The sequence below is a fragment of the Anser brachyrhynchus genome, assembly GCF_964034855.1.
Source record: "Anser brachyrhynchus genome assembly, chromosome: 15".
Taxonomy (NCBI): domain Eukaryota; kingdom Metazoa; phylum Chordata; class Aves; order Anseriformes; family Anatidae; genus Anser; species Anser brachyrhynchus.
Genome location: NC_137733.1, coordinates 16,364,826 through 16,391,349, shown reverse-complemented (window position 1 = coordinate 16,391,349; position 26,524 = coordinate 16,364,826). Strand labels below are relative to the sequence as shown.

General features: G+C 43.8%; 3 protein-coding genes across 19 annotated transcripts in view; 2 read left to right on the top strand and 1 right to left on the bottom strand.

Annotated features, from left to right (window-relative positions):
* MEIOB (meiosis specific with OB-fold) overlaps positions 1 to 14,226 on the top strand; it is a 31,442-nt gene extending 17,216 nt beyond the window's left edge. The window contains exons 1-14 of one of the 2 annotated variants that reach the window (XM_080556817.1): positions 130 to 1,553; positions 2,158 to 2,215; positions 3,576 to 3,707; positions 4,463 to 4,535; positions 5,269 to 5,464; positions 5,771 to 5,871; positions 7,551 to 7,603; positions 7,690 to 7,785; positions 8,164 to 8,265; positions 8,723 to 8,876; positions 9,213 to 9,396; positions 9,909 to 9,995; positions 10,543 to 11,304; positions 13,270 to 14,226. In XM_080556817.1, coding sequence (XP_080412943.1) covers positions 1,491 to 1,553; positions 2,158 to 2,215; positions 3,576 to 3,707; positions 4,463 to 4,535; positions 5,269 to 5,464; positions 5,771 to 5,871; positions 7,551 to 7,603; positions 7,690 to 7,785; positions 8,164 to 8,265; positions 8,723 to 8,876; positions 9,213 to 9,396; positions 9,909 to 9,995; positions 10,543 to 10,653 — 1,410 coding nt within the window. In that variant the 5' untranslated portion in view covers positions 130 to 1,490 and the 3' untranslated portion in view covers positions 10,654 to 11,304; positions 13,270 to 14,226. Of the gene's footprint in view, positions 1 to 129; positions 1,554 to 2,157; positions 2,216 to 3,575; positions 3,708 to 4,462; positions 4,536 to 5,268; positions 5,465 to 5,770; positions 5,872 to 7,550; positions 7,604 to 7,689; positions 7,786 to 8,163; positions 8,266 to 8,722; positions 8,877 to 9,212; positions 9,397 to 9,908; positions 9,996 to 10,542; positions 11,305 to 13,269 lie in introns of those variants that run through there. The other variant, XM_080556816.1, reaches the window with a different exon arrangement.
* Positions 13,614 to 14,705, bottom strand: FAHD1 (fumarylacetoacetate hydrolase domain containing 1; the record flags this gene model as incomplete). Its single annotated transcript, XM_080556848.1, has 1 exon — positions 13,614 to 14,705. One exon carries the CDS (start codon positions 14,703 to 14,705, stop codon positions 14,034 to 14,036), a length of 672 nt encoding a protein of 223 aa, XP_080412974.1. The 3' UTR covers positions 13,614 to 14,033.
* Positions 14,466 to 24,878, top strand: LOC308178320 (hydroxyacylglutathione hydrolase, mitochondrial; the record flags this gene model as incomplete). Of its 16 annotated transcripts, none has more annotated exons than XM_080556802.1 (11): positions 14,472 to 14,558; positions 15,493 to 15,534; positions 17,246 to 17,276; positions 18,700 to 18,881; positions 19,334 to 19,398; positions 20,956 to 21,073; positions 22,124 to 22,232; positions 22,883 to 22,986; positions 23,368 to 23,469; positions 23,947 to 24,026; positions 24,578 to 24,878. In XM_080556802.1, the coding sequence occupies 8 exons, from the start codon at positions 18,777 to 18,779 to the stop codon at positions 24,675 to 24,677; spliced, it is 783 nt and encodes a 260-aa protein (XP_080412928.1). In that variant the 3' UTR covers positions 24,678 to 24,878. The 16 variants fall into 16 exon arrangements, with proteins under 16 accessions (XP_080412937.1, XP_080412930.1, XP_080412928.1 ...); XM_080556800.1 differs by lacking the exon at positions 14,472 to 14,558 and adding an exon at positions 15,028 to 15,112; XM_080556812.1 differs by lacking the exon at positions 14,472 to 14,558 and adding an exon at positions 15,087 to 15,198.
* Between the last annotated feature and the right edge of the window lie 1,646 nt (positions 24,879 to 26,524).

Below are 26,524 nucleotides of genomic sequence, written 5' to 3'. Positions count from 1 at the left end.
AACGTTTTTTTAAATGTTTGGTGCTGCTGGGAGGTGGTACCTGGAGAACAAAACAGAGAAGCTGCATTTCGAAATGGATGCTGCCAGCTGAGCTGCATTGCCCTGCTACAGCTGCATCTCTCCACATAGGGAAAAGCAGATGCATGCCTGCAGAGCTGTATGCCCCATGGAAGACCTGATGCATTGTGAGGAGCTGAAAACAAGTTTTCCTGTTGCCACAACTTTTTGTTTAGAGGGGCACAGTTTACCACTTTTTTTTTTCCCATTTATTTTAAACATATGAAAGAGAAATAATGCTTTTTCCAACTTTTTATAAACTTCTGGTCTCCAGCAAAGTTAATCTGTCACTCACAGTTACTCACAATACAATGGTTCACTAACTCAGTTAAAAGCTTTTATTTTACAAATAAAACTAATTTTGAGTATTGCAATTAGCAAACATTAATAATAATAATAATAATAAAAAAACCACAGCAACTTTCTTTACAATAACTCACCATTATCTGATGATAACCTCCTAAACACATACTAACCAGCCTAAAACAGCTGAGCTCTTGGCATTTTAAGTACCTAAATGTCATAATTTTTTACTTCGGAGTTTATTTTTTAAAAGTTAATTTTTTAAAAGTGAAAAAGACTTTTTTAAAAGTCTAAGAAGCTTGCAGTGTTGTAATGCTGTAGTCTCATGATTTGGTTGAGCAGTCTCAAGCAATGCTCTGCCAAAAAAGGCAGTGCAGCCCATTCCCTTGTGGCAGGCGTGTTTCACTCCTCCTCTTCTGGTGAAACTAACGCTTGTGTAGTTGCACAATAAAGTCGATCAAGGAAATGATCTCTGAAAGTTTTTATACCCCCTTCTCCCCCCATAGTTTTCAGCCAGATCACTTCCTTCTGCCAGCTTGCTGTGCAGCCCTAGTACTAGCATAAGAATGATGAATAAATTTGCAGCAGGGATAGTGGAGGTCTCTTTTGGAAACTGCAGTTTTACATCAGGATAGTTTATGTAAAAAGTCATCCTAAATGTCAGTTCTTCATGCCAGTGGTGAGATACAGGGTATGCTGTAGTTTGATTTAATTGATTTTTTTTTTTTAAAGAAGCAAAACTAAAAATAGAAAAAATCCTAATTCATTACATATTGTGGATAGATAGAAAATACCCTATGATAAAAAGATTGGAAGAACTAGAATGTTACACTATTTCCACATCCACCCTTATAATGAGTTTATGTCCATCAGGGCAGGATAACACAGCTACCTTGCTCCATCTAGTGATTCAGAGTAAACTGGGAACATGAGACCTAATTTTTGAGCATGTACAGACATTGTACAGTTGTAGTGGAGCTGGTCAGGTTGTGCTGCTTTGTGAACAGATAGAAAATTCAGCATGTGTTGATTATTAAATTGCTAAACTGTCCCTTACTGATTGACTGCTGTGGTTCCCCTGCTGGAACAAGAAAGTCACAGAGTACTGCAAGTAAACTTGGACGTGTGTGATGTGGAAGAGATGTGGCACACTTCGTGTTTTGAAGTACCCTTGGGAACTTAAGGCAAATACGGTAATCTGCTGAGAAATGAGTGTATGATGCTTATTTATGAAAGTCAGAAGTCGAAGATAACCTCTGTAGCCTCAGAGCCTTGTCTTTCCACCTCCGTCTTTCTGCTGTGTTGCAGTGGCAGTCACCCTTCCAGGCTTTGTTACCATACTGGCTTTCATTGCTTACCTCTTAAATTTCTGAACTAGCACTGCTGTGCTCTTCTCTCATGCTGAGGAGATTTTTTTTTTAATACCACATAGATATATATTATAATACATATTATATATTATTCTACATCAACAACAACATCACTGCCTACCTGAGGAGAGGATACTGTAAACAGACAAAATTATGAATGTTTTGGGTTGAACTTTTGTCCTCTCATTGTCTTTACAAACAGAAACAGATGTATTTCCTTTAATATTTTTAGTCACATTTTTTAAAGTAAAATTGTATGTTTATGTTTTAGTCCTTAGTTCATATGGTAATGTGGAATAAATAGATTAAAATGATTACCAGTCAGAAATATGTTTATTATCATCAGTAGAGTACAAGTCCATGAAATCTAATTCATCATATACATCTGTGTTTAATACTTGTATTCTATAATCTTTTTATTTTTTAGAATGTAATCGGTGTGGTTATTGGGAAAACAGATGTCAGAGGCTTTCCAGACAGAAAAAGTAGAGTCTTTTTTTTAACTGTTTTTACTTCATTTTCTTATGTGGTATAATTTGGCATGTATGACTGAAATCGATATTTAAATGATAAACAGACCTCTTAGTGTAAAGTGTATGGAATACAAATGAAAAAAAAATAATTGTGGGGGATGGGAAACAAGGAGAGAGCAGCATTAGTTTGGGTAAACCTTATCAGTTAGAATTCATTCTAAAAAATTCCAGCATGGAAGTATTTCAGCATCTGAAGAAGATGGTACCATTTTGAACACGCTACTACTATAAATAGTGTTGGAGTCAATTCTTCATATTCATGCTGTCTTAGAAATGTTAAGGAGATATCTTGAGTGAAATGAGTAATTTCTGGTCTGGGTAGCACCAAATTAATATTTCCCAAGAAAAAATGGGAATAATACATTGTTAATACACTGTTAATTGGAAACTGAAATCATGTACCTACAGATTAGAGACAACACAGTGCTAGGAAGCACCTCCGGCCACAATCGTTCCAGCTCTGTGTGAGGGGCTCAGTTACGCTGTTGGTACTGTCATCACTGAGCCTGCTCTAGTGGTGAATTTTGGGGGGAAGTCATCCTCATGAGAAGCAATTCTCCATAGCTGAGAAATGGGGTGGTTCCTGTGGATGCCTCCACGGAACTACAGCCAGGTTGCGCTTGCTGTATGCAGATGGCTCTACAATTGTTACTGATAATTTGAAAATAACATGTTGCAGGCTGCTGTATGATCCATGGAAAGCTTGTTAATTAGCTGTGAGGGAAAAGGGAGCGCAGCCTTCCTGACTCTCACTGATACCCTCTTAATCATGAACTTCTATAGGGCTGGAAACCCTTTGTTTTATTCAGTTAGACCCCTTGGTACTATCTGAACTGTAATACTGCCTGTAATCTGCAGCGTGTATGTCATCTCGGTCTTCTCATACATGGGCACAGCCGTCGAAAGACTGCCTTCCTACTAGAATATTTTTGCTAGTTCATACGCTCATTTATAACGTTGCCTGATGAGTTACCTTTGTTAATGTGTTTGGGTAGGATGACTGCTTTGACTGCTGTACTGTACAGTTCTTTAATTTGTAAGCTTATATGGTGCTGCCTAAAGTTAAGTGATACGCGTATGTGGATAGCATGGTACGGGTACAGTTTTTGTAGGAATTGTAGCCGTCCCCATTCATGAACACCAATGTGTTTACCAAAAAGTCTGCTGACCTCTAGTGGTATTCACCAGACTGCGGATGTCAATTCTTCATGACAAAATCTAGCCAAACCTTCTAATACAGATCTTATACGTATGTTCCAGATTGAAACTAAGGTGTGCAACTGAATGCTAATAATACTGTTTGGTTTTGCAGACATTGGGTCTGAAAGATACACCTTCGGTTTCACTATTCGTGATTCACCAGCTTATTTTATCAATGTTAGTTCTTGGGGCAGAGAAGAATATATTAGATCGCTTTCAGAAAGCTTTAGAGTTGGTGACTGTGGTAAGTTGGAATTTTTTTCTTAACGTCTCTGTTTGAATGTGGATTTTTTTTTTCCCCAGTAATTCAGTGTTATGTGTTTGTGGTTTTACTATATTTTTCTCTGAGGGCTTGGAAAACAGTCTAATTGGAAACAAATTGTTCAGTTAAGTATAAAGAGGAAGGGAATAAAATATCTAGAATTTAAATCCAAAACCAGTAAATATGTAAACAAAGAGACCAGATAGAAATCCACTGAATGCAGCCACCCAGAACTTACCTATAGTTGAGTGGGTCTAAACTCTTACATTACATTCAGTTCTTACAAATTATGAAAAATAAACTCTGTAAAGTAGTTCAGTATTGTTTTTTGTTGTTGTTTTCATTACTTATAGGTATTACTGTGATTGTCCATTAAAAACACAACAGCAACCTATATATTTACAGTCTGTGCTTGTATATTAAGTTAATAAAAAAACCTCTGCTGCCCACGATTGCTATATCAGAATGTTTGGATGAAACTCGTGAAAAGTATGCACACAAGAACGCTTAGTCATTTTATTTCCATTAAATGTCTTGAGGACTCCTTTGGGACTTTGGCTATAATGTGAGCTGTCTGGACAGACACTGTTTTCAGTATGAAAGTATTTAACAGTAGTTGTACCACATATCTGTTATTTTCCATATCAAACCTGGGAAGCAACCATTTTAAAAGCTACTTCTCTTTGTATGTATCTGTTTGCAGTTTTTTAACATAACTTGTCAATGTTTTATTGCAGTTACAATTGAAAATCCTTTAGTCCAGTCAAAGGAAGGAGAAAGGGAAGAAAAATTCAACCCTGTAACTCCTAGGTAAATTTAAAGTGTAGACTGGTAGATCTTTCCAGTAAGATCACAGTTAATAATTTCTTTAATTGCCAGCTGATTGCAGCAGCATACGACTAGTAGAAGTTTTGTGGTCTTGCTTACTCTTCATCTCTTAAGCTTTGTAGCAAGTGTATATCCATAGCAGTTACACCCACTACTTACTTTCTGGCTAAAAAGAAAGAAGTAATAGAACAAATGTCAGGTAGAATCTTCACTGGGGAAAAGAGCTGTAGACTGCATTTCTGTAAAATACGTTTATCCAGAATATATTGATTATACCTTATTTCAATTGGCTAACAGTGCGTTTTAAACATTACTAAACTCCTTGGGCTATTTCTTTTGAAAACCTCCTATCAAATCCAGTCTGACTGTAGTAGTCTTACTATGTCACAATGCCAAAACCTCTCAATTACCTAGATTACAGACGTTTCAGAATTTATTTTTAGTTATTGTTAAGAGCTGAGAGGCTTAGAAATATGTATTCTGCATTGCTAGCTGGCTTTTCAATTCTAAGTAAATATTAAGTACACAATAATAAATCTTCCATAAGAGGAAAGCTCTAAAATTATATTTAAAAATTACTGAAAAGTTGGAATTTATATATATCATTTGAGAAAACAAAGGAGAAAATCAGCAATTATTTTCCCATGTGAATTAACGTTTTAGACTGTTGATTAAGTGAAATGTGACTTGGTTTTGTTCTGTGCTTACTATCTAGTTGCTACAAATTACTGCTCAGTGAAAATCATTCAGTGGTGAAAACTTCTTCATGTTACGAAATGGACATCAAATTACTTTCTCTGTTGCATCTGCCTGTCAAGGACCCTCAGGATTATTATTCACTGGGTGATATCGTTGCAAATGGACAAAGCCTTGATGGAAGAATCCTTAATGTGCTTGCAGCTGTAATGTCAGTAAGTTAAGGTGCCACGGTGTTTTTCTACTTAGCATGGCTATCTTAATTGACTTAAGCATGAATATTGATTTTGGGACTCAGTGACCAGGAATCAGTGTTGATTGTTTAGGTTGGCAGTCATTTCAACTGTGTTGAAGTACAATCTACTTAAAGTTTTCATCTACAACACGAGGGAGAAAATTAAGGGAATGGAAATGTCCTACAGAAGTTGCCTTTTTGAAATCATACATGTGCAAGCAGTAGATAATTTGCAAATATGCAAAACATGGATTTTTATAAAAGTGTCATCTCTTTCTTTCTAAAGGTTGGGGAGCCAAAGTATTTTATGACTTCAGACAAAAGAAAAGGTCAGAGATGTGAAGTGAAGCTGTATGATGAAACAGAGATGTCTTTTCCAATAGTATGGTAAAATGTTTTAATTTACTAAAATACACACATTCATACAAGAGTAGATAAAGAATGCATACTCTTTACAGTAGTCTTAAATGTGGTATTTGTGTAGCAATTGTGATGAGGCAGCAACATATATTAAACAGAGATAGTAGAGTAACCTTACATGTATTGTCTAGTTGTATGATGTACTGACAAACTGCTAGCTCACAGATGCCAAAATGAAACTTAATTCCAAATAATTACATTTTTTATTCAGAAATTAGAACTAATTCAGGAAGTGGGATTTAAAAAGAGGTACAAGGGCAGTTCATTTCTTCCACAAACTAGTGGCGGGGGGAAGAGGAGTATGCTTCATTTTTAAAGCCAAGAAGAATTAAGAAGTGGAGTGGAGATAGGTGGTGTTTTTTTTTTTTCCTTTTTTTTTTGTTTTGTTTAAAATATCACAGAAATGTTTTGATACTATTTGGCCATATTTTCAAACTGTATCCCATTTACAAACACGACAATGTCCATACAATTTATGCATGTGATATTTGTTTATACAGGAGCATTTGCATTTTGCCCATAGTTTTTTTCAATAAACTCATGGCTTATCTACATGCAAGGGTATGTGGGTATTCGTTTGCACTCAGTTTGCTGTCCCTTGGTTAAAATGACCTTTGTTCCCTAGGTAAAAGTAGCAAGGTAGCAGCATTGCATTCTGTGTCTGAGTTGGAAATTGTATTGTCAGTCAGCGTAGTGTTTAGCAGAGTGTTTGTATGCTCGTGAACACTAGTAATTATCTATGGTGTGCAGTTTTCTAGCCCTTGAGCTGCCACCAGTGTTAATTTGCAGTGGCAACAGCTCTGTTATTCTTGTTCTAGTGCTGGTGTGTGTAGTGATACAGAGCTGTGTGCTTTAGCAGTCCTCAGGAGAGACTAGGTGGAGTTCCTGTGGTTATCTTAAATAGTGCCTTTTGCTCTTTCACAGAGTTATAGGTAGAGTCCAAGATTTGAGGAAATCCTTGAGCAACAGCATTATAGTGAAGATATTTCAGAGGCCATCAGTGAACAGGTGGCTGAGCAATACTAGATGAAAAGTAAATATCTGAAACCTTTTTGTGGGGATTGAGAAAAACAGAACAGAGCTGTGCTTCGGCAGTATTCTTGCCATCCAAACTTAAGAGGAACTGCTTGAGATTTTATCAAGCATTTTCATTTTTGAGCCATAGCACTGACCTCACTCCAGGCTTATCCACAGTTTACAAGGGTTCCAGTGTTGGAAAGCTGGCTGAACATCTGGCCTAGTGATGTGAGCAATTGGCTTGTTCCCACAGAAAAGGCTCAGATGATAAGCAGCTACTTTCTTTCTGATTTGCTTTGATTAGAAATTACTTGTCAAAACTTTGAAATACATATAGGATTTTTCCAAGTGTGTGTGACATTTAATCATTTTGAACAGCCTAATAGCCCTTTTATTTTATTCTGTTTGGCATGGGATAATATAGGGACAGTATTGGATCATTCTTAAATCATCCTACTGGCTGTGAACTAGATGCACGTGGATATATGCAGTATTTCATTTGCATGTGCAAGTAATAAGCGAATTGTTCTCTTTGATCAGTTTAATTATAACTGTATTATTTGTTTTGTACTTAACAGTTCTAGTGCTTTTTCAGAAATGTTTTGACCCACTATTTTCTCTTGATTTAGTTGGGATAATGAGTCTATCCAGCTTGCACAAAGTTGGATCCCACGAAAAACAGGTATAATGTTGTTGTTTTGATGTTTTTACTGTAGTTCTTAATGTGATGCATATTCTAAAGTAACAGATTTTTTATTTCGTGCCCAGTAATATTTGCAGCAGATGTGAGAATAAATTTTGACAAATTTAGGAACTGTATGACTGCAACTGTGATATCAAAGACCATTATTACAACTAATCCAGGTAAGAGCTATTGACATATTGCTTTGGTATTAGTAATCATTGTAGACTAGAAAGCATGAATGAATCCATTGGAGACCTGATTTCTTCTACAAGCTTGCCTCAGGAAGCTCCCTGCTTCCTACATAGTGACCAAGTTTTTGGCTTCCATTTCATATACATATAAATAATATAATAATATATATATATAAAATCTAAGCAGCCTTCATATATTCCATGTATGACTAATGGTAAAAGAAAAAAAAAACAAAACAGAAAAGCATCCCTTGGCTAAATCTAAGAGACATGATAGTGCTACCAGAATTTAAGAAGTTACAGAATATATTTGTTATTTTTGCATATTACATATATTCGTAACTTAAATATATATATATTTTTAAGAAACCGCTGAAGCAAGTGTTCTCTTCAGCTTCATAAAAGAGAGTGCACAATCAGGAGCTTTGCATGATAAAATGGAGGAGCAATCAAAAGAATCCATTAACTGTAAGTTAAAACACTGAACTAGATACTGTAGTTTCGCAGTGCAGTTGAAATTTCAAGTTCTTTGTGTAGCCTGCCTGAGTACTTCAAGTTTGGATGTTACTGAGCTATCCCTTATGTTACTACTTATGTATCTTCAGGCATGGTGACTATGTGGGCTTGTGTACTGACATGTTCTTTTCTGGCTTTAATAAGTAAGAAAAGATGGAGAGGGAAAGTTTTGATCAACTTTTGATCAACTTGTTTTGGGTTGATACAAAGATTAAGATTTTCCTGATTTTTCTTTTAGTTTTTATTTTTTCCCCTTTAATTATAACCTTGCTGCAAAAGGTGTGCGGGGCTTTTCTGATGCTTTAGATTAAATCCTCTGTTCTTCACTACCTTGAGGTCCTTTTCTTCTGTTGTTGATCTTCTGTGTTGTTTGTTTCTCAGACACCAAACATGTCTTTTAAATTTTTAGTGGAGACTATAGTTAACGTTTATACTGTGAAGCAGCTGAAAGAAAAAGCTTTACAGAGTGATGGGAAACTTGAACCAGTCTTTGGCATTATTTATGGCTACATTTCTACATTGGACATTGATGATAATGTATCTAAAGTTATTCGGAACAGATGGTAAGCAACTGTTTCTTTTAAGTTTGTATTTAAAAGTGTTTATCCTGCTACCCCTGGCCCAAATTAGAACAATATTTAGTCTAGTTCTGGACAAGAAGTAAAACTGCTTTGGAGGAGGACATGAATTTCTGTTGCGTAGACTTTTCAGCATTAGCAAGAAAGAGGAGCTGGCTTTATGAAGGACTTTCTGGTCCTAGAGAAAAGAGGCCATTTCTTCTTGGATGGACTGAGTGCAGAAGATTAATTTTTTTTAAGAGTCTCTTGGGAAATCTGTCTAAAGAACAGGCTCAGGCAGGGAGGAATTACTTACATGCTTTAATTATCTTTGTGTTTCAGTTCAATATGCCGTTTTGTGGTGAATGAAATGTCAAACACATGCACTTTCTGTGGTGACATCTCTTCAAATTCAGAGTCAACTTTTGCAAGCTTTGACATCCTCGTTAATCTGACAGACCATACAGGCACTCTTTACTCTTGTTACCTGTCTGACTGCGTAGCTGAGGAAACATTAGGCTGCACTGTAAGTAGAAACAAATGAGGTTGTTCTTATTTGATCTGAGCTGTGAAGCCTGATGAAAATTGCAAATTCATCTGACTGTTCTTCATATATACATATGTTCTTCATTTATATATGTGTGTGTGTGTATACATACAGTGGTTAAGCGGTGTACATATGGATATGTATCTATACTTAGATATATATACATACATGTGTTTTTTTTTAAAAGTCAAAACTTAGAAGTCATTGACTCCTAATAAGAAGAGACGTTAAATGTAAGAGTGAATACCCTATTCAGAATACCACTTTATCTAAATTAATTTACACTTTTCTGAGAACACGATTGGAATTCCCTAACTTTGATTCTCAAAAACCCTGTAATTTATTGTGATTAATCTGACTGTCTAGGCATGTGTATCACAGCAAACACTATGTTAAAAGAGAAAAAATACAGTTTAAAATTAATCATCATTTTGTTGTGATGTTACAGTTATATGCTGAAGTAGTGTTCATTGATGTCATGTTATTAACAGGTTCATGAGTTCCTCACCCTAACAGAAGAGAAGAAGACTGCGTTGAAATGGCAACTTCTTCTGGAGCGAAGCAAGATTTATTTTAAAGTTGGTATTTAATATTAATTTCAAACAGTGGCTGTTTCCAGTTAGGTAGTGTATGTCAGTTCTGCTGACCTTTTCAAAATAAGAATTGGTTTTTGTACATAGAGTATTCCAAGTAAGTAGTTTTTGTCATAATTTCAGCATCGGATGATGTCTCTTCAGGAAGAAATGTATGTTATTATTATTTATTTCATGCTTTATACTGGACTGGACTCCTTTTTTTCATAGAACTGCCTGTTTTAGGACAACTCTAAATTGACTCCCTGTTTATAAAGTTATCCTTCTTAGCAAAACTGTTCTTACTCTTCCTTCTCCTCCACCATCTGCTTCTATTTCCAGGAAATAATGAAAGTGTTTTACTTCAATAGTAAGAGGTATATAACATAAAATCTGTGTATTCACGTTTAAAATAATGTAAAATATGTATAAGTAAATCTGTCAATTAAATATGCTGTGTGATATTTGAAAATAATATATATCAAAATACTATAAATCAGATTAAAAAAAAAAAGAAAAAAACAACAACAAAGACCTTGAATTATTTTTACAGATCACTTTGTCACCCAGTTGGAGAACTGGTCTGAAGGTGAATATACTTTCATGCAAACTGGCAGACCCTACAGAGGCAAGTCAGAGCTTGTTGGGAAAAAGAAAGAGATGAAACCATGTGGACTGATAACAGCTGGGAAAAGACCATTTCCTCACTATGTTATTAGAGGTAGAAGGTTGTTGTTGTATTTTGCTAAGTATGTTCTGATGGTAGAGAAGGAATATGCATTACTAATTGTTTTAAGTGGTCTTCTGTGGTGATATTTTTTTCGAGTGTTTGTACTTTGAAAAGTAGACTAAGTCCTTGGCCTAAGAAAAGTTAGTTCTGGTGAATTCATCCCTTTGGGGGTGGGAAGTAGAAGCTTTCTTCACTCAGTTTAGAAAACACTTGAAAAAAACCAGAAATAACAATCATACAAGACAAATCTCTTGAGCTTTGTTTAACTGCTATGCTACTTTTGTGTTACTTCCATGTTGTTTCAATAAATAAAAAAAGTATATCCCCTTTCAAGTATTGTCTGTGTTTGTGGTGTACATTGTTAAGTCCAAACACGGAACTTTTGGCAACTGAGGTGAGTTGGAAATAGACAAGATTTTTATAAGGCTGCTTTTCTTCAGGACAGGCTAAGTTTTATTAGAACAGACTAATAATTACCAGGGACCCCTGACAATCAACAAATCAAGTTAAGACTGTAGGTGGCAGAAAAGAGAGTGATTCTTCTTCCCCAGCACAGTAGTTTTTAGCTGAACATAAAGAACCCAGGTATGTACATTTTGCCCTTCTCCAGGTATTTTTTTTTGTCTAAACAACATGGCAGAAAGGAAGCGATGGCAGAAACAGTGAATTTTGACAATCACTACACTCATATTGTACCTTTGCACTTTTGTGAGTCAGAACAAAGGTTTAAATGTACAAATATCGCATGTGTTGGGTCACTGCATCTCTGCTATTGCAGCAATAAACAACTGCAGACTATTAGCTGTTACATCTGGAAAGTGTTGAATGCTCCCAATAATTTTAATCACAACTCAGCTCTGCAATCGATACACAGTGTTTAAGACCAAATTACAAATAGTGCATTGTTGCTGTTGCCATAGACAGTAATGTTTTACAGGCACAAAGGAAAGGAAACAGTAAAGAGAGTGAGTTTCATCCTTCTTCCGTCAGAATTATTCACCCTAACTTCCCTGTTCAGACCAGCTCAGTTTGCTCACTTTGCTGTTTGGCCCAGCTTTTCATTGACTTGCAACAAATTCAGAGCACAGCGTTCCCACTGACTCAGGGAACATTTTGATTTCTACAAGGCAGAGGCTGGTTTTGTTCAGAAGCAATAGCTGAATGTTTATTTCAATTGGCCTTGATTCCTTAAGCGTTGTTTATGTAAAATCTGAATTATGTTCACAGCATTTAGTTATTATAAGGTCTCATCATATAAAAAATTTTTACACACGCTTTAAGCCATTGGCTGATGTTAAAATGCAGAGAACTGAGATGTGTGTGTGTTGGCAGGATTAGTACCTGGTGGTGTTTGGGCATGCAGAGATGTGCTTAAGATGCATGCAGCTGGACAAGCAAAATAGAAAGTGACAGAAAAAAAATACATGTTTTGTTATACAACATGTTCTGCTTTCTTTTACCATGTGATTGGCAGTATTCTGGAGCATGCTGCTCTTTAACAGAGGTACTTGTCTTTGGGCTGCCATAATTTGTTCTGTAAGACTTCGAATGTACATTTTGAAACAAAACTTCTAGCAGTTATTAAGATCTGGCTTCAGCATTTCGCTTCAGCATTCACAATTATTAAAAAAAAATCCATCTGTTTTTCTCAGAAATTGGATAACTGTGCAGCCTTTGAAAATGGTAAGTGGTAAGTTTTGATGTTCATGGGGAGAGTTTTTTTATTAATATTTTATAACTTGTTTCGTCACTCCTTTGATTTGAAAGAGAGCTCACTGTCATGTAAACTGGTAGAAAATGTAAGATCAGTTGGAGTTTGGAAACAGGACGTGGCTTTTTAACAGCTGGAAATATTTTTTAAAAAACCTTCAACTGTTGCACTGTGTTATGTAAGTAATGGTAATTGCTGCAGTTAGATTTTGATAAAGCATATTTAAATCAGTGAAAGTAAAGACAAGTTTACTGGTGATCTTTACCAATGAGCTTCTTTATCTTTTGTATTATTATACTTTTAGAAGTATATTTAAAGTTTAGTTTAAGAAAATAATCTGCCAGGCATCTGGCACACTTCTGCTGCATAACGCTCCTTGGAGTGGGAGGGAAAGCAATCCTCTTTTAATTTGTACACTTGAAAAATGCATGGAGGAATCATGAAACTCCTGTGAAAACATCTTTATATTGCAGAATACTCCGAGGAGAGAGATTCTTTCTGAAGCTGTAATTCTTGATTTACTGTTGCATGTGCACCTTTGATTTTATATAGCATGGGTGAGCCTTAGCTCCTAATTTTTATTTACAACCCCAAATCCTCAATCTTGGAAATAAAACCACTGAAAGGAGCCCCCACCCCATGTGACATGTGAGCCTAGGCTTTGAGAATGCCCAAGCGTTACTTTCAAAGTGGTGGCCTACTAAGGGATTAATTAAAACCCTAGATATCTATGGGTTTATAGATTATTCACTGTAATGATGAAAACGCATGCAGTGCTTTGCAAAGGCACCTTTCCCCATAGGCTTTTCCATGTTTCATCACAGCTCTTTTTGTTGCAGCTCCCCAGTGATGATGGGCCCCAGCACCCAGGTGCAGAGCACCTCTGAGTGCTGTTTTGTTGCCCATGAGCCAGCTCTTGGAGCACCCCAAGCTGCGAAGACCCCACCTTGACAGCTGCCAGGGCATGTAGCTTCACACCCTGGGTGGATTCCAGTCCTCAGGTTAAACTTTTATTTCTCGTTGTGTACGTACGTTTTTGCTGCTTCAATACCTCTGTGCAAGGAAGCCAAGCGTATGGGAGACCTGGGAGCCAGGACATGGAAGCCTTCCTGCTAACAAGCAGGTACCAAGGGGAGAGCTGCAGTCCTTACCAGGATCCCAGAGCACTTTCCATACATCACCATTTTAATGTTTCACTTTTTATTTTTTATTTTAAGGCAATACATAGAACAGAAGGGCGCACACACACAGTGAGAGTCTTGCTGCTGCATTTCCTGCCCTGTGTTCATCTCCCAGCACAGTCTGCACAGAAAGTTCCAAGGTACCGTTTAGGTATTAACCAGCTGCCCCACGCTGGGTTGGACTCCTGGCCTGGCCTCCGCTGTACAGCCTCGGAGGAGGCTGAAACCTCCGTGGAAATGGGGTTGTTTTGGCCAAAGGTCTTCAGAGCTCATGAGCTACGTGTCCTTGACAACTGACAGTCCAGTAGATGCTTAGGCCATATAAATTTAATTCACAGGACAGTTTGTGTGTCTCTTCGTTCACCAGATACTCCCCAAAAGGCCTTTTCCTACATAGACAGGGGTCCCAGCCGGGCTCTCGGTTAGGACCGCCGCGTTTGCTGTGCCACCTTGAACCGCATGGTCAGGATGTCGCTTATCCCAGCCTCTATCTCATCGTTTACTTGCACAGACCCAACTCCTTCGGGAGTCCCCGTCAGAATCAAATCCCCTTCTTCCAGGGTGACAATTTCGCTGATGTAGCTGATCAGGTAGGGGATGGAGAAGATCATAGAGGAGGTCTCCCCCTCCTGCCTCAGCTTTCCATTCACCTTGAGCCAGATCTTCAGCTTGTGAGGGTCCGGGATCTTCTCCTTGGGCACAAATTCACTGACCGGGCAGGACGTGTTGAAGGCCTTGGCCAAGGTCCAGGGCAAACCCTTCTTTTTACACTCTTCCTGGGTGTCCCTGGCGGTCATGTCCAAGCACAGGGCGTAGCCTGCCACATGCTCCATAGCGGCCTGCTGGGTCACGGCCTGGGCTCTCTTCCCGATCACCACCCCCAGCTCCACTTCGTGGTGCAGGCTGTCGCAGTAGTAAGGCCGGAGAATGGGGGATCCTTCCCGCAGGTAGGCGGAGGAGGGCTTGAGGAAGAAGAGGGGCTCTGAGGGCGGCGCGCTCCCCATCTCCTTGGCGTGCTCGGCGTAGTTGCGCCCCACGCACACGATGTTCCTGCCCCACTCCCAGAAGCGGGCCAGGGGCCGGGAGGAGGCCATGGGCTCGGCGGCTCCTTCACCGGGATGCCCTTGGGGTGTCCTTGCCGGGCCCGGAGGCGCAAACCCTGCCTGCAACGGCGAGCTCCGACCTCCCTCCTTCCTTCTTCCTTCCTTCCTTCCTTCCTTCCCCTGCCTGCTCCCTCCCAAGGACAGGCCGCCTGCCCCCCCCCGCCTCCTTACCCAGCCCCTCCACGGGGGTTGGCAAACGGCTCCGTTGGGGAAAAAAAAAAAGGAAAAAAAAAAAAAAAAAGGGGCCTGGCCCGGGCGTGCAAGGAGGAGGCGGGCGGCGGCCGGGCGGGAGCAGCGCCGCCCCCGTTGTACGCCGGGGCCGGGGCCGGGGCCGGGGCCGGGCCGGCCGCTGGGGCTGCCGCCGCCGCCGCCTCCTCCTCCCGGGGCGGGGAGCGAAGGTAACCGGGCCGGGCCTGCACCATGCGCGGCGGGGGCTGGCGGAGCCTCGGCACCGCCCTGCGAGCTGGGGCCCTGCTCCGAGCCGGTACGTGGGGAGGGAGGCTCGCCCGGAGCCCACCTGCCCCGGCGGGCACGGAGCGGGGGGCGGCCGGGGGGTCCCCCTGCCTCCGGGGGGTTCCCCTTGCTCGGGGGGGTCCCCTTACTCCCGGGGGTCCCTTCCTCCGGGGGGTCCCCCTTGCTCCGGGGCTGGGCTGGCGGCCTGGGGGGCGCAGCGGCCCCGCAGCCGGCCCCGGGGGGACGTGGGCGCCTGCGGACCCCCCCCCAGCCCCGGCGAGCTGCCGAGTTTGACGATGGTTTCTCTTCTCCTTTGCCCACTCAGGGGTGCGCAGAGCTTTTTAAGCTGACTCACAGCCCCAAGTAGGTCAGTATCTGCTTAGCTGGAGCCTGTCTCTGGTGGTGGTTGGTTTTCTTTTTTTTTTTTTCTTTTTTTTCTTTTTTTTTTTCTCCCCACTGATAACTGATCTCAGGGCTCCTGGAGTTTCTGGACTGCCACGGGTGCTGGTTATGGCTCTGGGGGACAGCGGGCTGGGAGCTGGAATTTTAACTTGAGCTCAACGCGAAATTGTATCGGTAACGTTTTTTAAAAAAAAAAAAAAAAAAGCCTGGGCTGTGCATTTAAATATGCGGCCTGAATTCTGAAAGCGTCTCTTTGAACTGGAGCTGGGGCTGGGGCTTGACAGTGTCTCGGGCGAGTCTTGCCAGAGGCCTTTTGCATCACTCCAGCTTTAAGACCTGGCCTTCGTGAGCAAAAATCCTTGGGAGTTACTGCCCGGCTTGGAAACCCCGATGCTATCTTGGGAACAAGCAAACCGAGGGGCTGGCAGACCGAATTTCCCCACTGCAGGGTGTGCACGGGTCCCCGGGCTGGCTGCTGGCGGGGAGCAGGGGCAAGGCGAGCCGCCGTTCCCCGGGGGTGTGCAGCCAACACGGGCTCGCCCGGTGTCCAAAAATATCTGCGTGCAGAGCACATAAAAAAAAGTGAACGTGGTGTTTCTACTTATGTGGCAACGCAGGGATGTACATCTGGGGATGCATGGGCGGTCACCTTCGTGTCTGTGACAGCTACATTTGAAAGAGCAATTTTCCACTCTTTGCTGTAATTAAAAAAAGAGTAAAACAAAAATACCGTGGAGAAAATGTATAAAGCACCCCTTCGCTGCAGTAACCTATTATTAAACTGCGCTGCTGCCTGCTTGCCCCTAACCTCGAGCGTGCATGCGGTAACATTAATGCTTCCCATGTGCGAACCCTTCCTCTCGGCGAGTCGGGCCGCGCTGACGAGCCGTTCCGCAACACCAAGCGTGCGATCCAGAGGCCTCTGCTGCTCCGCGAGCCCCTGTCACCTCTGCTTCAGGCATCGAGCCAGCGGGGATGTGGCGCAGAACGAGCGAAAATGAAATTACCGGACCTTGATTTTGGAGTAGCCCTGCGCGCAGCACAGTGATCTCGAAACGAGAGCGTTTCGTTAGGTGCAGGGCCAGAGCAGGGGTTAGGAACTGCCTGGGGGTCTGGCGTGAGCAGAGCCGGGGCTGAGCCTGCTCCTCTCCTCCGAGCGGTGCTGGGTGTGCGTGAGGGCTTGTGGTCTGCTCGTCCGACGGGCAGGCTGCAGAGGTGCAGCTCAGCTGCAGATGGGGATCAGAACGAGTTTCACGTTGCGTGGATGCTTTCTCCTTCCTTTGTTCAAATTGCATCTCAGAAAACGTTTCCGTATGTGGTGTAGTTTGTTTGTTTGTTGTGCACGAATTGTGAGCTAAACATGCAAAGAGTCTTCAGGATCACGGCCAAGGTTAAAAACGGTTCATAGGAAGAAAGCATTTTAACTATGTGAATAATTCCTTTGAGTTCAAGCTAGGGTTGTGTTTTCTTTTGTTTTGATTTTTTTTTTTTATTTTCCAGTTGGCATCTACTGTGCAAACAAACATACAGTAAACGTAGCTCTTGTGACTGATTACATCCAAAGGAAAAGTGCTCCGTGTTATGCTAGAGCAGTTGAGGAGCAATTTTTTTTTTTCCCATCAAGGAATAGTAAGGATTTGTTATTCTGTTCTTTTTTTTTTTTTTTTTTTTGAAAGGACTTTTCTGCTCCTAAGGACCACTTGGCAGGTATGGATGCTTTCTTTAACACTATGTGCCTTCCATATCAAATACCCAGAGCATGCCTACACTGTTGTGCCTTGGGATTATTTTTTTTTTGCATTTAATTTTACTACCATCTCCCCTCCATGCCTCCTTTCCAGTACAAGCAGGTGAGGTAGAGGATGCAGAAGGGGAAGATGTTCCAGGGCAGTGGTACTGGAGGGGCCCTGGGGGTGCTGCCACCCCTGTGCCTGGCTTTGCAGCGGCACGCACAGCTGGGAGCTTTGGTCCTGGCCTTGCAGCGCTGTTTGTCCGTCAGCCTCCGGAGCTCCGGGTGGGCTGCAGGCAGCCTGCAGGGCCTCAGCTCCCTGAAGCTGCCTCTTATCAGGACCGACCTGTTTCGAGAGTGGGCCAGGCCGATTAGAGCATGGTGACCCCTCCCTTTGGCACCCGTGGAGGTTACTGAGCACCAAGCGTTGGGCTGGAGGCAGTGGTGCAAAATGAACCAGGAGCTGAGCCAGCCCGATTCGGAGCAATGCAGGCACCTTCAGTGGCATGCGAGGGCCTTGGGTGTTAAAGACAACTGGTGTGTGATTTGTAGAGGCTCGTGCCTCTCGCCCTGCATGTGCATGGACCCAGGCCTGTGTTGTGGATTGCTGGCAGTGGAAGGCCTTGTTGTCTTTGTTTTCCTTCCTTCCTTTTATGTCAGAGCTTCTTATGACTCGGTTGTTTCTTTAAGAACTGTGCATCTGTGAGTTAAAGAGTGGGGAAAAATGGAGCACAGGTTATTTGCATCTGGAATCAGATTTACTACTTGGATCTGATTAAACATTTAACCAAAAGCAAATAGGGAAGCACTGCTGTTGCATCAAGGTAGCCCGTGAGCAAGAGCCCTTCCTGCAGTGCATGCCTGGTATCTGCCAGACAGGGAGCCTGGCCCTCCATGTACCTCCCCTCTCTCTGTAGCGCTACGTAAGAAGTGATTTCCCCAATTAATGCACCACGTATTTCTGTTCTAACAGTGTCTGTATTTCTCCTTTTTTTTTTTTTCCCCCTTTTGGTTGTAACATGGCATTTTGTGTTTGTTTTTTTTTTTTTTGCAAAGTCATGGTCCCCGGCTGACCTTTGTCCAAGCGCTCCCTCTCTGTTCTGCTTTCCTGCCCCTTGAAATCTCTCCAGTCAAGGTACAGTGCTTTGCCTGCATGAGTACATCCCCAGGAGCAGAGTCCCATCCCTCTTCTGTGAAGCTGCAGAGCACCAGGATCCTCCCATGCCGCAGGGCACAGGGTGACACAGCCAGGCACTAACGCTTTGTCCCGTGGTAGCCGCTCTCCTCTTCCTCTGAAGGAGGCAGGTTGGGCTGTGCATGCCCTTCTCCTTGGCTGCAGGACCTGCTGTGCTGTGTCCCACTCGTTCCCCTCCTGAGGTCTGGCTGTTTTTGGCTCCCCAGGTCCCGTGTGGCTGCGAGCTGTCTTCCTGCACACAGAGCACGAGCAGAGGAAGTCGAAGACGGTCACGCAAGCCGACATGAAGGTGGAGCTCCTCCCGGCTCTCACAGACAACTACATGTACCTCCTCATCGATGAGGAGACGAAGGAGGCCGCAATAGTTGATCCCGTGCAGCCCCAGAAGGTAATGCCGTCTGCTGCCCCCAGGAGCGGGCTGCTTCCCTGGGAGGTGCTTCCAGGCTGCCACGTACACGAGGGAGTTAGTCACGGGCTGACTCAGGCTTGGGGAAAGGCAGGAAATGCTGGCCTCTCCTATGTACAGATAAAGCTTCACCGAGCTTCTGAGCACAGACAGCTTCTCCCTGACTTCAAGAGTTACTGACCCAATTTTGTTCCCTGCCCTAGTTTGCTCTTATGCAGAAAAGAGGAAATGGGACTGAGGCCTGGCAGGATCAGAGACCTTGTGTCCTGATCTGTAACGACTCCCTGAAGAGGGATGGGCCCTCTGCAGAGCTGCTGGGGTGTTTGCATGCAGGTGTGGCTCTCAAACCTGGTAGTGGTTGCACACAGGTACCAGGTGTGCTGTTAAGTTGCCTCGTGTGAGTTCTAATGCTCTCCTCGTGCCTGTGTCTGCAGGTTTTGGATGCAGTCAAAAAGCATGGCGTGAAGCTGACCACTGTCCTGACCACACACCATCACTGGTAACTTCATCTGCTGTAGTGGGATCCCCCTTTCCTCCGTGTTAGCACAAGCAGTTAATAATTGTTTCTCTTCTTGATCAGATTTCTCTAGTCAGGAGCTTAGGTGTGAGGGGAGGATCAGAGCTCAGGCAGTGCCCCTCGGTCTGTCTGACACCAGGATACCGACTGTGCAGGGACACGGGTCCCTGGGTGTCCCGGTGGGCCTGGATTCAGCGTGCAGATGTGAGGACAGGAGTAAACAAGAAAGGCGCCAGCGGTGACAGCTCATCCTTGCATCTGGGCCTTGGTCATTGCCTTTCCTTTTTAACTGCTTTGGCAGTGATGCTTACTCGTGTTATTGGTGGCTCAGCTGGAGCAGGCAGTCCTCCCAAACCTTCCTTTATAATGTAGAAAAGGGGCAAATGGAGTAAGAGAAGTCTCTAAGAGAGGATGGCTCAAATCAGCACTCCGTTGTGTGCCCGCGGGGGACAGTTGCTATGGCTGTTCCCTGCCTGCTTATTTGACCAGACAGCTTGGAGCTACGACTGATCAAACATTAGCACAGACTCAGAAGCACGGTGGAGAAATAATTTGTGAGGCAAAGGAAGACACTCCCTCAGTCAGAGGTTGGTAAAGGGCTGCTTTGAAGTTGTATGTCAAGATCTCTCCTAGAAGATGTCCAGGTGCTAGCAGACTGGACGCGCCCAGGCTATCCCAACTGCTTTTTGTTTGTTTGAATAGCTCTGCGGAAGGACAGTCTGGTCCTTACCTGGTCCAGAGGCATGGTGAGTACAGGAGGAAGTGAAGTGCAGAGAAATCCGTATGAAGTAGCCGAGTGCACAGCGAAGATGGGGAAGTCTTCCTGTGCCTGGAGTCAAGCCAGACTTTCCTATGAGTAATTCTTGCTATGGCCAGGCACATTGTTTAGACTACGAGTTCTCTGTGTTAGAGCCTTTAACCTTCAAAATGCTGACTTCTTTTAGCAGGTCAGTGGAATAAACGTGTAGGTAGCTGGGGAGTGCAACGCTGAGTTGCTGGGGCAGGTCTCTGTGGCACGGTACTTAGTCAGCACTTGCGGGAAGATTACCTGGGTTGCAGATTAACTCTGCCAGGGACGTGGAGATGAATGTTTTGCTTGAGCAGTTTTGCAGTGGTGAACCTGAGTAACCTCTCCCATGGGTCGTAGTGGAGCCACTGAATTGATAACTGTTATCGCAGTGATCTCAGTGTCTCAGTGCCCCAGTTACTGGAGAGGTGACTCTCATCCTCTGAGGCTGGTGTTCCCCAACCAGGTGTGAAGCTGAGGGGGTTGTTGGAGAGACAGTGACCAAGGTCCTGTTCCGAAATCCTTCCTGAACGTGCTGCTCTACAGCCACCAGCACTTACTTAACTGGCATTTAAAGAAACTATCTCCACTAGTGCTGATGTAGCATGCTCTTGGATAGGAGGACGGTGTTAGATGTCAGGATATTGTAAGACTAGTTGATCAGAAATGATCACTTGGAGGTTACCGTTGCAATATGAGTTAAGATAAATTTGTGTTCATCCTTACCAAAATCCCTTTTTCTGACCTTCCAGGGACCATGCTGGAGGAAACGAGAAGCTCGTTAAGATGGAGACGGGGTTGCGCGTGTATGGCGGGGACAGCAGAGTTGGAGCACTGACACAGAAGGTGTCTCACCTGACGACGCTCAAGGTAAAGGGAGTGATCTGTAGGACTGAGGGCATCTTCCATTTGTGTCACAGCTTTGGAGGCGGACTGGTGTGGTCATGGCTGTTTTACCTTTTTAACGTTTCTCAGAAGTAGTTGATGGTTTAGCTACATCTTTCCCCCTTTTCCTGCCCTATGAGCCACAGCCCCTCCGGCTCCTTTTAGCTGGTGAGACTTCTCTCATGGTAACTGGCATGGCTCAGACACGTGTGTTGCCTGGGACATGCTGGGTGTCTGTCTGCTCTTTGACAGCTGCCTTAACTGGGGTGGTCAGAGCCAAAATGTGAAAGCACAGGGCTTGTGTTCTGCTTAGAGCCTGGGTAGCACTGAGGAAATGCAAAGGGTGCTCTCTGAATGAAGGCTGAAATACAGGGAGAAGAGAAAGTGGGCCAGCAGGGCTAGCTGCCTTGCATTGCTTTTCCAGAGCTAAAGTGGCAAACCTTGTAACGTGGCTGTTTATAGATGAGCTGGCAGATTGCATAAACTGCTATGAAATTTGCAGGCTGGCATGAATGTCACTGCTATTCCTGCAGTGCACCTTTTGTGGGGCAGTCAGAAGCAAAGAAGGGAGCACAGAAGAACATGGGAAGGTGCACAAATTAAGGCTGTGGGGTAAACATCCTCGTGAATGTGTTTAATCCCTCCCTTTTCTTGAGCGTCTTCCACTTCTACCCTTCAGCTTCATTTTTGTTTGGAGCTTTTTCCGCTTGATTAACTTTGTTTAGGATTTTGTATGGCTCTAGATCTATTTTCCCTTGCTGCCAACCAGACGCTGAGTCACTCTGCATGCAAATGAAAGAATCTGGCAGTTCCCTTTGTAACAACACCTGCTAAGAGGAAACAGCTCCCTTCCAAGTCCTTGCCATAAAACTCTTTTGCTGGACTCTCTCAGGAAAAGAGCTGATGTTTACCGACCAGCTACGTGAGAATTTGCCTGTAGGACTACTAGGCCATTGTAATAGTTGCAATTCTTTTCTAATCGTACAAATGCTACCAAACAGTAGCTTAAGCTCCAGTCTTCTGCCTTCTTCTCAGGTGGGATCTCTTAATGTGAAATGCCTCTGTACGCCGTGTCACACTTCTGGACACATCTGTTATTATGTGACTAAGCCAAATAGCTCCGAGCCACCTGCTGTTTTTACAGGTGAGGAGTTGGGAGGTTACACCGCCGGCAGTCTGTGTTGCGAAGAAATAAGCTACCCCTCTGCCTGTGTGCTCCTGACTCTGGATGTCCATTTGTTCCTTATTACCCGTGCAGCTAACTTAACTTCCACACCTTGTCCCCGCACCAAAAGCTACCTAGTAGTAATTGTAGATGAAACCGGTGAAACTCCTCTAGTTCCGTAAAGTATCGCTGGACGCCCTGCAAGCAAAATCAAGAGTGAGCCCTGGATGAGTCCTACCTCTAGCACTTTTTTTTCAATGAAATGAGCTGGTTGTTGCTTTTTTGTTGTCCTCACAGTAAAGAGGACAACTGTTCATTGTCCATTGTAGAAGGGACAAGAGCGGAGAGCAGACTTACAGGTAGGGAAGCTCTGGCATGGTGAGGCTGTGGGATTTCCTGCATCAGAAGCTGAGATTAGGTTAGAAAGGCATTTGTTATGTGGGTTTATGTAGCACCGAGCCAGTGTGGGGCAGCAGTAAAGCCTGGCCGTCCCTGTGCCTTTCTGGTGAGGGCAGAGCAGTGTGGGCTGCAGAGAGGACAGCAATGGCAAGACCGAGCCCTCAGGGTGTTCACATCTGGGCGTGAAATGTTCCGTCTGGTCCTGATGCCATGTCATGCCTTGCTTGCAGGTGACACGCTGTTCGTGGCTGGCTGTGGGAAATTCTTCGAGGGAACCCCAGAGGAAATGTACAGAGCGCTGATTGAGATTCTGGGCAGCTTGGAGCCTGAAACGGTATGAAACTCATCTTTTATGCTAGTAAGGTAACCAGCCAGAAAGTACTACGGGCATCAGAAAAACCATCTTCCCAATAATACTGTTGTTCAATGAGACAATTTCTCGTGTTGAAGGAATGCACTTCAGGAATTGTCTTTGATGCTGAATAGCTGGAGTCCTTTGAGAAGGAAATGGGTACCCAAATACGCTTTAAATTCACACATAGTACTGGCTGATAACTCCCAGCACTTTGCATCTATCTCTAGTAGAGAGTACGGTGTATCCTCGGGGCTTGACTCTGTTGTTCCTGCTGTGTACAATAACGCTGAGGATGGTACTTGGCACTCCACCTTTGTGCCCTCAGAGTTACCACGTGTAACTCATCCTTTCTCTTCCTAGAGAGTTTACTGTGGTCATGAATACACTATCAACAATCTCAAATTTGCTCGGCATGTTGAACCCAATAATGTAACTATCCAGGAGAAGCTCGCTTGGGCCAAGGTAGGTTGGTTCACGCTTTTCCTAAACTTCTTGTGTGCTTTCGTGCAGGAAGAGCCACTCTGAGGAAATAGAGGAGAGGGGACAAGGGTGGGACTCAGGGAAGGTAGATACCAGTGAGAAGCCGCAGTTTGGTTGTGCATTCAGGGGAGCGATGTGTTGGGGAACAGGGTTGGGTGTGGGGCCCGGAGGAGACAGTTTGCTATCCTGTGGAGATGTGACCCTCCCTGAGAACTCCTTGGTACAATTACAGGCTGGTTGTCCACATCCATGTGGGAGTCCCACGAAAGCTATCACCCAGGTCTTTCTTTCCATGTGTGCTTCGGTCCTTGTCTGACTGTGTGAGGCTCTGCGAAGGGCCTGGCCTGAGAAGCAGTTCAGGCAATTTGGTGCAACACTAACCCATCACGGTTCGTACACGGGACGCTCCTCATTCACCAAAACGTTCCTCATCAGGCAGGAATCTCTCCCTTGTTCTAGGCCAAGTACGACAGCGGCGAGCCAACCATACCCTCCACCATCGCAGAGGAGTTCACGTACAACCCCTTCATGCGAGTGAGGTAGGGAGGGGTGGGAACGGTCCCTCTGGCTTGGGGTGGAGGGGGGACGTGGGAAGGATGAGGTCTGTGAAGAAAGAGCCTTAAGTGTGAATTACTCTCCTGCTTCATACATTCCTGTTCAGTGCCCTCAAGACTCTCCTTAAAGCATTTGCATTCCAAGAGTAAGGAAGGTAAAGTACTCGTTGTCCTGGCAGAAGGTGGTTGCAGTAAAATATGAAGGGTTTTGGCGAGCACCTCTGCCAGTGCTGAAGTCCCTGACTCAGGAGCTAGAACAAGCTTTATTGTGTAATGATGTTCCTTCATCACGCAGGGTTGGGCAGACAGACGCAGTAAAAAGATGCCATTCAAGGCATAAAAGTGTTTGCAACTTCCTCTTGCCCGTGAGTGTTTAAACCAAGAGAGCTGATAAGCCTGCGCCAAAGCCCCGAGTCCTTGATCTTAAACAGAACATATCCCCTTGATACAGGCAAAATGTGGCAGTAGTGACTTCATATCAGAGATTTTATCTTCCAGCCTTTGCATTTACTGTCCCTGGCGTTCCTTCCTGGCAGGGAGAAGACAGTTCAGCAGCACGCCGGGGAGACGGATCCTATCCGAACAATGGGAGCCATCAGAAAAGAGAAGGATAACTTCAGGGTCCCGAAGGACTGAGCACTCTGCCTAGGTCACTTTACTGTCAGTTTCACAGCAACTTAGATTATTCAGATGTCTTAGGAATTGAACGTTCTGTTGTGGTCGAGACAGTCTTATTTAGGTTTTTATTTTGTTTTGATTGAGGGAAAAAAAAAAAGCACTTTGCCCTTGTTGAGATACTCTACAGCATATTTATAATGAAGAATATTTATCCCTTTATTGCTGGCTCTCAAACTGTCACATGTCACACGCAGATCATTTTACAAGCATTGGTACATAGCTCAGAGGCTGGGGTAGGGAAGGGCCAAGCCTTGAGGCCTAGGAAAAAACCTCCTGTTATTTTTGTAGGCGCCTAATGTGAATGCAGACAGTGGGATTGGGGCTGTTTTACGTGAAGGTATTCGGTCTCCGTTTAAAACAGGGACAAAATGCAGTTAACTGCATTGCCATCTGAAGATAGAAACTTTTCTTCCATGCTGCTACTTAAACTATTCTAAGTCCGTCACTTCTGGCTCTACTAAAACCACTCTCAGTGACAGACCTGCTCTGCCGCAGCCAGTTTAGGGCATGGTTTGTAAAATATGCTGTGGCCTGACTCTTCAAATGGCACGCTGGGACTGTCCAGCTGTTCCGCAGGGATCTCCTCTTCTCTTTGACATTCCTTGTCACGGATCGCAGTAACTTTTCCAGGCAGCAGCATGCTGGCTTAGGGATTGCACTGTTGCTTATGCCCTTTCCCTGTTAACGTAAGCCTGCTTGCATGCACCTGCTTCCTGCTCGTGGGTGTGATCTGTGTGTTACTTGTGTTAGTACCACGAAGAAGGAATTTGTCTGCTGTTCCCTGAGAAGAAAGAACTTACCTAGTGTATAAGTGTCTTGTAGGCTTGGCATCTGTCTTTAATGCATCTTCCTCCCAGGTGTATTAAATTCCTCGTTTCTTGATCTCAGTTGCATGCTGTGGATCTGCTCAAATACAAGAGATTTTTAAACAAATGCTTCACAGCTGAAACTGTAATAACAGATTTGAACAATTTTGGTTCCAGTTTCTCTCTCTAGCGCACGCTGGTTGGTAAGTAATGCCAGGACGGAGCGCACAAGCGCCTGGATTTCACCTCTGTAACTTGGTCTGCTGTTCTAAAGAGCGTGCTGAGTGGCAGTGTAGGAGCGGAGGTTGGTGTAGCACCATTTCCTTATTTGCTTTAAAAAAAAAAAGGTAAATTTTATGTATTTTAGAAAAATGGTACCTAAAACTTTACTGACTCCTTAACTTGAATGCTGTGCTGCTACAACTAAGCATGACTGTACTGATGGCTGTTTGACAACTGAGGAAATAAACGCAGCTGTAAACAGTGGGGCAGTCTGGAAAAAAAGTCGGCCTCTTAAACTCTTATTTTTTTGTACTGGTGATTAAAGTCAGCGACCTTGTAGCAGCTTTCCTCTGAATCCCCCTGGGGAGCAGGTAGGCATTTGGGGAACATCTGAGGCTTTATTCAAGGTCTTGTTAAGACTGTTTTTTTATTTTAAATGGAGAACAAATGGGGCAGGGCTGGGGGGAGCCGAGGGATTGATGAACCCCTGCGTTGAACCGGTGGCTGCAAGAGGAGCTGCCCCCTGCCCTGTGGCTGCAGTGCACTGAGAGCTGGGGAAGGAGGGAGGGGAGGGAAAAGGAGGGAGAGGAGGAAGAGGAAGAGGAGGGAGGGGAGGGAAAAGGAGGGAGAGAGAAGGAAATGAAAAAGGAGGGGAGGGAAAGGGAGGGAGGGGAGGGGAGGGAAAGGGAGGGAGGGGAGAGAAGGGAAAAGGGAGGAAGAGAAGGAAGAGGAAAAGAAGGGAACGGAAAAGGAGTAAGGGAAGGAAAAGGAGGGGAA